Here is a 15162-nt window from a genome sequence, read left to right as displayed (position 1 = left end):
CCTACCCTCATATCAAAACACTACAAACAGGCATGTCTACCACTAACCTACCCTCATATCATAACACTACATACAGACATGTCTAACCACTAACCTACCCTCATATCATAACACTACATACAGACATGTCTACCACTAACCTACCCTAATATCATAACACTAACCTACCCTCATATCATAACACTACATACAGACATGTCTACCACTAACCTACCCTCATATCATAACACTACATACAGACATGTCTAACACTAACCTACCCCTCATATCATAACACTACATACAGACATGTCTACCACTAACCTACCCTCATATCATAACATTAACCTACCCCTCATATCATAACACTACATACAGACATGTCTAACACTAACCTACCCTCATATCATAACACTACATACAGACATGTCTACCACTAAACTACCCTCATATCATAACACTACATACAGACATGTTTACCACTAACTTACCCTCATATCATAACACTAACCTACCCCTCATATCATAACACTACATACAGACATGTCTACCACTAACCTACCCTCATATCATAACACTACATACAAACATGTCTACCACTAACCTACCCTCATATCATAACACTGCATACAGACATGTCTAACACTAACCTACCCCTCATATCATAAAACTACATTCAGACATGTCTACCACTAACCTACCCTCATATCATAACACTACATACAGACATGTCTACCACTAACCTACCCTCATATTATAACACTAACCTACCACTCATATCATAACACTACATACAGACATGTCTACCACTAACCTACCCTCATATCATAACACTACATACAGACATGTCTACCACTAACCTACCCTCATATCATAACACTACATACAGAAATGTCTAACACTAACCTACCCTCATATCATAACACTACATACAGAATGTCTAACACTAACCTACCCTCATATCATAACACTACATACAGAGATGTCTACCACTAACCTACCCTCATATCATAACACTACATACAGACATGTCTACCACTAACCTACCCTCATATCATAACACAACATACAGACATGTCTACCACTAATCTACCCTCATATTATAACACTAACCTACCCCTCATATCATAACACTACATACAGACATGTCTACCACTAACCTACCCTCATATCATAACACTACATACAGACATGTCTACCACTAACCTACCCTCATATCATAACACTAACCTACCCTCATATCATAACACTACATACAGAAATGTCTAACATTAACCTACCCTCATATCATAACACTACATACAGACATGTCTACCACTAACCTACCCTCATATCATAACACTACATACAGACATGTCTACCACTAACCTACCCTCATATCATAACACTACATACAGACATGTCTACCACTAACCTACCCTCATATCATAACACTACATACAGACATGTCTACCACTAACCTACCCTCATATCATAACACTAACCTACCCTCATATCATAACACTACATACAGACATGTCTACCACTAACCTACCCTCATATCATAACACTACATACAGACATGTCTACCACTAAACCTCATATCATAACACTAACCTACCCTCATATCATAACACTACATACAGACATGTCTACCACTAACCTACCCTCATATCATAACACTACATACAGACATGTCTACCACTAAACTACCCTCATATCATAGCACTACATACAGACATGTCTACCACTAACTTACCCTCATATCATAACACTAACCTACCCCTCATATCATAACACTACATACAGACATGTCTACCACTAACCTACCCTCATATCATAACACTACATACAGACATGTCTACCACTAACCTACCCTCATATCATAACACTACATACAGACATGTCTACCACTAACTTACCCTCATATCATAACACTAACCTACCCCTCATATCATAACACTACATACAGACATGTCTACCACTAACCTACCCTCATATCATAACACTACATACAGACATGTCTACCACTAACCTACCCTCATATCATAACACTGCATACAGACATGTCTAACACTAACCTACCCCTCATATCATAAAACTACATACAGACATGTCTACCACTAACCTACCCTCATATCATAACACTACATACAGACATGTCTACCACTAACCTACCCTCATATTATAACACTAACCTACCCCTCATATCATAACACTACATACAGACATGTCTACCACTAACCTACCCTCATATCATAACACTACATACAGACATGTCTACCACTAACCTACCCTCATATCATAACACTACATACAGACATGTCTACCACTAACCTACCCTCATATTATAACACTAACCTACCCCTCATATCATAACACTACATACAGAAATGTCTAACACTAACCTACCCTCATATCATAACACTACATACAGACATGTCTACCACTAACCTACCCTCATATCATAACACTACATACAGACATGTCTACCACTAACCTACCCTCATATCATAACACTACATAAAGACATGTCTACCACTAACCTACCCTCATATCATAACACTACATACAGACATGTCTACCACTAACCTACCCTCATATCATAACACTACATACAGACATGTCGACCACTAACCTACCCTCATATCATAACACTACATACAGACATGTCTACCACTAACCTACCCTCATATCATAACATTAACCTACCCCTCATATCATAACACTACATACAGACATGTCTACCACTAACCTACCCTCATATCATAACACTACATACAGACATGTCTACCACTAACTTACCCTCATATCATAACACTAACCTACCCCTCATATCATAACACTACATACAGACATGTCTACCACTAACCTACCCTCATATCATAACACTACATACAGACATGTCTACCACTAAACTACCCTCATATCATAGCACTACATACAGACATGTCTACCACTAACTTACCCTCATATCATAACACTAACCTACCCTCATATCATAACACTACATACAGACATGTCTACCACTAACCTACCCTCATATCATAACACTACATACAGACATGTCTACCACTAACCTACCCTCATATCATAACACTACATACAGACATGTCTACCACTAACCTACCCTCATATCATAACACTACATACAGACATGTCTACCACTAACCTACCCTCATATCATAACACTAACCTACCCTCATATCAAAACACTACATACAGACATGTCTACCACTAACCTACCCTCATATCATAACACTACATACAGACATGTCTAACCACTAACCTACCCCTCATATCATAACACTACATACAGACATGTCTACCACTAACCTACCCTCATATCATAACACTACATACAGACATGTCTACCACTAACCTACCCTCATATCGTAACACTAACCTACCCCTCATATCATAACACTACATACAGACATGTCTACCACTAACCTACCCTCATATCATAACACTACATACAGACATGTCGACCACTAACCTACCCCTCATATCATAACACTACATACAGACATGTCTACCACTAACCTACCCTCATATCATAACACTAACCTACCCTCATATCATAACACTACATACAGACATGTCTACCACTAACCTACCCTCATATCATAACACTACATACAGACATGTCTACCACTAACCTACCCTCATATCATAACACTAACCTACCCTCATATCAAAACACTACAAACAGGCATGTCTACCACTAACCTACCCTCATATCATAACACTACATACAGACATGTCTACCACTAAACTACCCTCATATCATAGCACTACATACAGACATGTCTACCACTAACCTACCCTAATATCATAACACTAACCTACCCTCATATCATAACACTACATACAGACATGTCTACCACTAACCTACCCTCATATCATAACACTACATACAGACATGTCTACCACTAACCTACCCTCATATCATAACACTACATACAGACATGTCTACCACTAACCTACCCTCATATCATAACACTACATACAGACATGTCTACCACTAACCTACCCTCATATCATAACACTAACCTACCCTCATATCATAACACTACATACAGACATGTCTACCACTAACCTACCCTCATATCATAACACTACATACAGACATGTCTACCACTAACCTACCCTCATATCATAACACTACATACAGACATGTTTACCACTAACTTACCCTCATATCATAACACTAACCTACCCTCATATCATAACACTACATACAGACCAGTCTACCACTAACCTACCCTCATATCATAACACTACATACAGACATGTCTACCACTAACCTACCCTCATATCATAACACTGCATACAGACATGTCTAACACTAACCTACCCCTCATATCATAAAACTACATTCAGACATGTCTACCACTAACCTACCCTCATATCATAACACTACATACAGACATGTCTACCACTAACCTACCCTCATATTATAACACTAACCTACCACTCATATCATAACACTACATACAGACATGTCTACCACTAACCTACCCTCATATCATAACACTACATACAGACATGTCTACCACTAACCTACCCTCATATCATAACACTACTAACCTACCCTCATATTATAACACTAACCTACCCTCATATCATAACACTACATACAGAAATGTCTAACATTAACCTACCCTCATATCATAACACTACATACAGACATGTCTACCACTAACCTACCCTCATATCATAACACTACATACAGACATGTCTACCACTAACCTACCCTCATATCATAACACTACATATAGACATGTCTACCACTAACCTACCCTCATATCATAATACTACATACAGACATGTCTACCACTAACATACCCTCATATCATAACACTACATACAGACATGTCGACCACTAACCTACCCCTCATATCATAACACTACATACAGACATGTCTACCACTAACCAACCCTCATATCATAACATTAACCTACCCCTCATATCATAACACTACATACAGACATGTCTACCACTAACCTACCCTCATATCATAACACTACATACAGACATGTCTACTACTAACTTACCCTCATATCATAACACTAACCTACCCCTCATATCATAACACTACATACAGACATGTCTACCACTAACCTACCCTCATATCATAACACTACATACAGACATGTCTACCACTAAACTACCCTCATATCATAACACTACATACAGACATGTCTACCACTAACCTACCCTCATATCATAACACTAACCTACCCCTCATATCAAAACACTACAAACAGGCATGTCTACCACTAACCTACCCTCATATCATAACACAACCACTAACCTACCCTCATATCAAAACACTACAAACAGGCATGTCTACCACTAACCTACCCTCATATCATAACACTACATACAGACATGTCTACCACTAACCTACCCTCATATCATAACACTAACCTACCCCTCATATCATAACACTACATACAGACATGTCTACCACTAACCTACCCTCATATCATAACACTGCATACAGACATGTCTACCACTAACCTACCCTCATATCATAACACTGCAACAGACATGTCTACCACTAACCTACCCTCATATCATAACACTACATACAGACATGTCTACCACTAACCTACCCTCATATCATAACACTAACCTACCCTCATATCAAAACACTACAAACAGACATGTCTACCACTAACCTACCCTCATATCATAACACTAAGATGTTATAACCTACCCCTCATATCATAACACTGAATACAGACATGTCTACCACTAACCTACCCTCATATCATAACACTACATACAGACATGTCTACCACTAACCTACCCTCATATCATAACACTAACATACCCTCATATCATAACACTACATACAGAAATGTCTAACACTACATACAGAAATGTCTAACACTAACCTACCCTCATATCATAAGACTACATACAGAGATGTCTACCACTAACCTACCCTCATATCATAACACTACATACAGACATGTCTACCACTAACCTACCCTCATATCATAACACTACATACAGACATGTCTACCACCAACCTACCGTCATATTATAACACTAACCTACCCCTCATATCATAACACTACATACAGACATGTCTACCACTAACCTACCCTCATATCATAACACTACATACAGACATGTCTAACACTAACCTACCCTCATATCATAACACTAACCTACCCTCATATCATAACACTACATACAGAAATGTCTACCACTAACCAACCCTCATATCATAACACTACATACAGACATGTCTACACCTACCATTCATAACACTAACCTACCCTCATATCATAACACTACATACAGAAATGTCTAACACTAACCTACCCTCATATCATAACACTACATACAGACATGTCTACCACTAACCTACCCTCATATCATAATACTACATACAGATATGTCTACCACTAACCTACCCTCATATCATAACACTACATACAGACATGTCGACCACTAACCTACCCCTCATATCATAACACTACATAGAGACATGTCTACCACTAACCTACCCTCATATCATAACATTAACCTACCCCTCATATCATAACACTACATACAGACATGTCTACCACTAACCTACCCTCATATCATAACACTACATACAGACATGTCTACCACTAACTTACCCTCATATCATAACACTAACCTACCCCTCATATCATAACACTACATACAGACATGTCTACCACTAACCTACCCTCATATCATAACACTACATACAGACATGTCTACCACTAACCTACCCTCATATCATAACACTACATACAGACATGTCTACCACTAACCTACCCTCATTAACCCTATATCATAACACTACATACAGACATGTCACCACTAACCTACCCTCATATCATAACACTACATACAGACATGTCTACCACTAACCTACCCTCATATCATAACACTACATACAGACATGTCTACCACTAACCTACCCTCATATCATAACACTAACCTACCCCTCATATCATAACACTACATACAGACATGTCTACCACTAACCTACCCTCATATCATAACACTACATACAGACATGTCTACCACTAACTTACCCTCATATCAAACACTAACCTACCCTCATATCATAACACTACATACAGACATGTCTACCACTAACCTACCCTCATATCATAACACTACATACAGACATGTCTACCACTAACCTACCCTCATATCATAACACTACATACAGACATGTCTACCACTAACCTACCCTCATATCATAACACTGCATACAGACATGTCTACCACTAACCTACCCTCATATCATAACACTAACCTACCCTCATATCATAACACTACATACAGACATGTCTACCACTAACCTACCCTCATATCATAACACTACATACAGACATGTCTACCCATAACACTAACCTACCCTCATATCATAACACTACATACAGACATGTCTACCACTAACCTACCCTCATATCATAACACTACATACAGACATGTCTATCACTAACTTACCGTCATATCATAACACTAACCTACCCTCATATCATAACACTACATACAGACATGTCTAACACTAACCTACCCTCATATCATAACACTACATACAGACATGTCTACCACTAACCTACCCTCATATCATAACACTACGTACAGACATTTCTACCACTAACCTACCCTCATATCATAACACTACATACAGACATGTCTACCACTAACCTACCCTCATATCATAACACTAACCTACCCTCATATCATAACACTACATACAAACATGTATACCTCTAACCTACCCTCATCTCATAACACTACATACAGACATGTCTACCACTAACCTACCTCACTAACACTAACCTACCCTCATATCATAACACTACATACAGACATGTCTACCACTAACCTACCCTCATATCATAACACTGCATACAGACATGTCTACCACTAACCTACCCTCATATCATAACACTACTACAGACATGTCTAACACTAACCTACCCTCATATCATAACACTACATACAGACATGTCTACCACTAACCTACCCTCATATCATAACACTGCATACAGACATGTCTACCACTAACCTACCCTCATATCATAACACTAACCTACCCCTCATATCATAACACTACATACAGACATGTCTACCACTAACCTACCCTCATATCATAACACTACATACAGACATGTCTACCACTAACCTACCCTCAAATCATAACACTAACCTACCCTCATATCATAACACTACATACAGACATGTCTAACACTAACCTACCCTCATATCATAACACTAACATACAGACATATCTAACACTAACCTACCGACATATCATAACACTAACCTACCCTCATAGCATAACACTACATACAGACATGTCTACCACTAACCTAGCCTCATATCATAACACTACATACAGACATGTCTACCACTAACCTACCCTCATATCATAACACTAACATACCCTCATATCTTAACACTACATACAGAAATGTCTAACACTAACCTACCCGCATATCAAAACACTACAAACAGGCATGTCTAACACTAACCTACCCTCATATCATAACACTACATACAGACATGTCTAACACTAACCTACCCTCATATCATAACACTACATACAGACATGTCTACCACTAACCTACCCTCATATCATAACACTAACCTACCCTCATATCAAAACACTACAAACAGGCATGTCTACCACTAACCTACCCTCACATCATAATACTACATACAGACATGTCTACCACTAACCTACCCTCATATCATAAACTACATACAGACATGTCACTAACCTACCCCTCATATCATAACACTACATACAGACATGTCTACCACTAACCTACCCTCATATCATAACATTAACCTACCCCTCATATCATAACACTACATACAGACATGTCTACCACTAACCTACCCTCATATCATAACACTACATACAGACATGTCTACCACTAACCTACCCTCATATCATAACACTAACCTCCCCTCATATCATAACACTACATACGGACATGTCTACCACTAACCTACCCTCATATCATAACACTACATACAAACATGTCTACCACTAACCTACCCTCATATCATAACACTGCATACAGACATGTCTAACACTAACCTACCCCTCATATCATAAAACTACATTCAGACTTGTCTACAACTAACCTACCCTCATATCATAAAACTGCATACAGACATGTCTACCACTAACCTACCCTCATATCATAACACTACATACAGACATGTCTACCACTAACCTACCCTCATATCATAACACTAACATACCCACATATCATAACACTACATACAGAAATGTCTAACACTAACCTACCCTCATATCATAACACTACATACAGACATGTCTACCACTAACCTACCCTCATATCATAACACTACATACAGACATGTCTACCACTAACTTACCCTCATATTATAACACTAACCTACCCCTCATATCATAACACTATATACAGACATGTCTACCACTAACCTACCCTCATATCATAACACTACATACAGACATGTCTACCACCAGCCTACCCTCATATCATAACACTACATACAGACATGTCTACCACTAACCTAGCCTCATATCATAACACTACATACAAACATGTCTAACACTAACCTACCCCTCATATCATAACACTACATACAGACATGTCTACCACTAACCAACCCTCATATCATAACACTACATACAGACATGTCTACCACTAACCTACCCTCATATCATAACACTAACCTACCCTCATATCATAACACTACAAACAGGCATGTCTACCACTAACCTACCCTCATATCATAACACTACATACAGACATGTCTAACCCTAACCTACCCCTCATATCATAACACTACATACAGACATGTCTAACACTAACCTACCCTCATATCATAACACTATATACAGACATGTCTACCACTAACCTACCCTCATATCATAATACTACATACAGACATGTCTACCACCAGCCTACCCTCATATCATAACACTACATACAGACATGTCTACCACTAACCTAGCCTCATATCATAACACTACATACAAACATGTCTAACACTAACCTACCCCTCATATCATAACACTGCATACTGACATGTCTACCACTAACCTACCCTCATATCATAACACTACATACAGACATGTCTAACACTAACTAACCCTCATATCATAACACTACATACAGACATGTCTACCACTAACATACCCGCATATCATAACACTACATACAGACATGTCTACCACTAACCTACCCTCATATCATAACACTAATCTACCCTCATATCATAACACTACATACAGACATGTCTACCACCAGCCTACCCTCATATCATAACACTACATACAGACATGTCTAACCCTAACCTACCCCTCATATCATAACACTACATACAGACATGTCTACCACTAACCTACCCTAATATCATAACACTAACCTACCCCACATATCATAACACTACAAACAGACATGTCGACCACTAACCTACCCTCATATCATCACACTACATACAGACATGTCTAACACTAACCTACCCCTCATATCATAACACTACATACAGACATGTCTACCACTAACCTACCCTCATATCATAACACTACATACAGAAATGTCTACCACTAACCTACCCTCATATCATAACACTAACCTACCCCACATATCATAACACTACAAACAGACATGTCTACCACTAACCTACCCTCATATCATAACACTACATACAGACATGTCTACCACTAACCTACCCTCATATCATAACACTACATACAGACATGTCTAACACTAACCTACCCCTCATATCATAACACTACATACAGACATGTCTACCACTAACCTACCCCCAAAATCATAACACTAACCTACCCTCATAGCATAACACTACATACAGACATGTCTAACACTAACCAAAGTGAGACTCGGGCATCTACATATGTAAAAGTGTATTTACCAGATCCATTGAGGGATGATGAGGATGATGATGATAGAGAGATGAAGGTGGCTCTGGGTGGGTCTGATGTTGCTGTTGTTGTTGTGGTGGTGTTGGTTGATTTCACTGAAAACAATGGACACAAGTATGAAAATGTTTTAAGAAGGTGAGGAGGGAGAGGTGGAGATAGAGAGTCATAGGGACAGAGATATTTAAGGTGGTTTCTCTTGTTCCTGTTGAGGTGTGTTAGTTCTCCTTTAGCTCACAATATCTCTCTCTCTCTCTCTCTCTCTCTCTCTCTCTCTCTCTCTCTCTCTCTCTCTCTCTCTCTCTCTCTCTCTCTCTCTCTCTCTCTCTCTCTCTCTCTCTCTCTCTCTCTCTCTCTCCTCTCTCTCTCTCTCTCTCTCTCTCTCTCTCTCTCTCTCTCTCTCTCTCTGATGACAACTGCAGGTTTCATGATGACATTCATACTGAAACTTGTGGTTTTATATCTTGAAGACATGACTGCTTAGTGATACTGAGACAGATATAGAAACACACAGTTATTACAGAGGAAGTTACAGTGTTCTGGTCCAGTGTCTTTTCACACCCCTACAAACACACAGACACACCCTACCCTCATATCATAACACTACATAGAGACATGTCTACCACTAACCTACCCTCATATCATAACACTACATACAGACATGTCTACCACTAACCTACCCTCATATCATAACTCTACATACAGACATGTCTACCACTAACCTACCCTCATATCATAACACTAACCTACCCTCATATCATAACACTACAAACAGGCATGTCTACCACTAACCTACCCTCATATCATAACTCTACATACAGACATGTCTACCACTAACCTACCCTCATATCATAACACTAACCTACCCTCATATCATAACACTACAAACAGGCATGTCTACCACTAACCTACCCTCATATCATAACACTACATACAGACATGTCTAACCCTAACCTACCCCTCATATCATAACACTACATACAGACATGTCTAACACTAACCTACCCTCATATCATAACACTATATACAGACATGTCTACCACTAACCTACCCTCATATCATAACACTACATACAGACATGTCTACCACCAGCCTACCCTCATATCATAACACTACATACAGACATGTCTAACCCTAACCTACCCCTCATATCATAACACTACATACAGACATGTCTACCACTAACCTACCCTAATATCATAACACTAACCTACCCCACATATCATAACACTACAAACAGACATGTCGACCACTAACCTACCCTCATATCATCACACTACATACAGACATGTCTAACACTAACCTACCCCTCATATCATAACACTACATACAGACATGTCTACCACTAACCTACCCTCATATCATAACACTACATACAGAAATGTCTACCACTAACCTACCCTCATATCATAACACTAACCTACCCCACATATCATAACACTACAAACAGACATGTCTACCACTAACCTACCCTCATATCATAACACTACATACAGACATGTCTACCACTAACCTACCCTCATATCATAACACTACATACAGACATGTCTAACACTAACCTACCCCTCATATCATAACACTACATACAGACATGTCTACCACTAACCTACCCCCAAAATCATAACACTAACCTACCCTCATAGCATAACACTACATACAGACATGTCTAACACTAACCAAAGTGAGACTCGGGCATCTACATATGTAAAAGTGTATTTACCAGATCCATTGAGGGATGATGAGGATGATGATGATAGAGAGATGAAGGTGGCTCTGGGTGGGTCTGATGTTGCTGTTGTTGTTGTGGTGGTGTTGGTTGATTTCACTGAAAACAATGGACACAAGTATGAAAATGTTTTAAGAAGGTGAGGAGGGAGAGGTGGAGATAGAGAGTCATAGGGACAGAGATATTTAAGGTGGTTTCTCTTGTTCCTGTTGAGGTGTGTTAGTTCTCCTTTAGCTCACAATATCTCTCTCTCTCTCTCTCTCTCTCTCTCTCTCTCTCTCTCTCTCTCTCTCTCTCTCTCTCTCTCTCTCTCTCTCTCTCTCTCTCTCTCTCTCTCTCTCTCTCTCTCTCTCTCTCTCTCTCTCTCTCTCTCTCTCTCTCTCTCTCTCTCTCTCTCTCTCTCTCTCTCTCTGATGACAACTGCAGGTTTCATGATGACATTCATACTGAAACTTGTGGTTTTATATCTTGAAGACATGACTGCTTAGTGATACTGAGACAGATATAGAAACACACAGTTATTACAGAGGAAGTTACAGTGTTCTGGTCCAGTGTCTTTTCACACCCCTACAAACACACAGACACACCCTACCCTCATATCATAACACTACATAGAGACATGTCTACCACTAACCTACCCTCATATCATAACACTACATACAGACATGTCTACCACTAACCTACCCCTCATATCATAACTCTACATACAGACATGTCTACCACTAACCTACCCTCATATCATAACACTAACCTACCCTCATATCATAACACTACAAACAGGCATGTCTACCACTAACCTACCCTCATATCATAACTCTACATACAGACATGTCTACCACTAACCTACCCTCATATCATAACACTAACCTACCCTCATATCATAACACTACAAACAGGCATGTCTACCACTAACCTACCCTCATATCATAACACTACATACAGACATGTCTAACCCTAACCTACCCCTCATATCATAACACTACATACAGACATGTCTAACACTAACCTACCCTCATATCATAACACTATATACAGACATGTCTACCACTAACCTACCCTCATATCATAACACTACATACAGACATGTCTACCACCAGCCTACCCTCATATCATAACACTACATACAGACATGTCTAACCCTAACCTACCCCTCATATCATAACACTACATACAGACATGTCTACCACTAACCTACCCTAATATCATAACACTAACCTACCCCACATATCATAACACTACAAACAGACATGTCGACCACTAACCTACCCTCATATCATCACACTACATACAGACATGTCTAACACTAACCTACCCCTCATATCATAACACTACATACAGACATGTCTACCACTAACCTACCCTCATATCATAACACTACATACAGAAATGTCTACCACTAACCTACCCTCATATCATAACACTAACCTACCCCACATATCATAACACTACAAACAGACATGTCTACCACTAACCTACCCTCATATCATAACACTACATACAGACATGTCTACCACTAACCTACCCTCATATCATAACACTACATACAGACATGTCTAACACTAACCTACCCCTCATATCATAACACTACATACAGACATGTCTACCACTAACCTACCCCCAAAATCATAACACTAACCTACCCTCATAGCATAACACTACATACAGACATGTCTAACACTAACCAAAGTGAGACTCGGGCATCTACATATGTAAAAGTGTATTTACCAGATCCATTGAGGGATGATGAGGATGATGATGATAGAGAGATGAAGGTGGCTCTGGGTGGGTCTGATGTTGCTGTTGTTGTTGTGGTGGTGTTGGTTGATTTCACTGAAAACAATGGACACAAGTATGAAAATGTTTTAAGAAGGTGAGGAGGGAGAGGTGGAGATAGAGAGTCATAGGGACAGAGATATTTAAGGTGGTTTCTCTTGTTCCTGTTGAGGTGTGTTAGTTCTCCTTTAGCTCACAATATCTCTCTCTCTCTCTCTCTCTCTCTCTCTCTCTCTCTCTCTCTCTCTCTCTCTCTCTCTCTCTCTCTCTCTCTCTCTCTCTCTCTCTCTCTCTCTCTCTCTCTCTCTCTCTCTCTCTCTGATGACAACTGCAGGTTTCATGATGACATTCATACTGAAACTTGTGGTTTTATATCTTGAAGACATGACTGCTTAGTGATACTGAGACAGATATAGAAACACACAGTTATTACAGAGGAAGTTACAGTGTTCTGGTCCAGTGTCTTTTCACACCCCTACAAACACACAGACACACCCTACCCTCATATCATAACACTACATAGAGACATGTCTACCACTAACCTACCCTCATATCATAACACTACATACAGACATGTCTACCACTAACCTACCCTCATATCATAACTCTACATACAGACATGTCTACCACTAACCTACCCTCATATCATAACACTAACCTACCCTCATATCATAACACTACAAACAGGCATGTCTACCACTAACCTACCCTCATATCATAACTCTACATACAGACATGTCTACCACTAACCTACCCTCATAT

General features: G+C 39.2%; 1 protein-coding gene across 3 annotated transcripts in view; it reads right to left on the bottom strand.

Annotated features, from left to right (window-relative positions):
* Positions 1-15162, bottom strand: part of LOC106606799 (uncharacterized serine-rich protein C215.13) — an 84711-nt gene that overhangs the window by 64922 nt on the left and 4627 nt on the right. For all 3 annotated transcript variants that reach the window (XM_045709643.1, XM_045709645.1, XM_045709642.1), the window contains 3 exons: positions 14353-14457; positions 12622-12726; positions 10895-10999 (listed from right to left, as the gene is read on the bottom strand). In XM_045709643.1, the coding sequence (XP_045565599.1) occupies positions 10895-10999; positions 12622-12726; positions 14353-14457 (315 nt within the window). The remainder of the gene's footprint in view (positions 1-10894; positions 11000-12621; positions 12727-14352; positions 14458-15162) is intronic.

This window comes from Salmo salar, chromosome ssa02 (assembly GCF_905237065.1).
Source record: "Salmo salar chromosome ssa02, Ssal_v3.1, whole genome shotgun sequence".
In the NCBI taxonomy this organism is placed as follows: Eukaryota; Metazoa; Chordata; class Actinopteri; order Salmoniformes; family Salmonidae; genus Salmo; species Salmo salar.
This window is presented reverse-complemented; position numbering and strand designations above follow the sequence as displayed.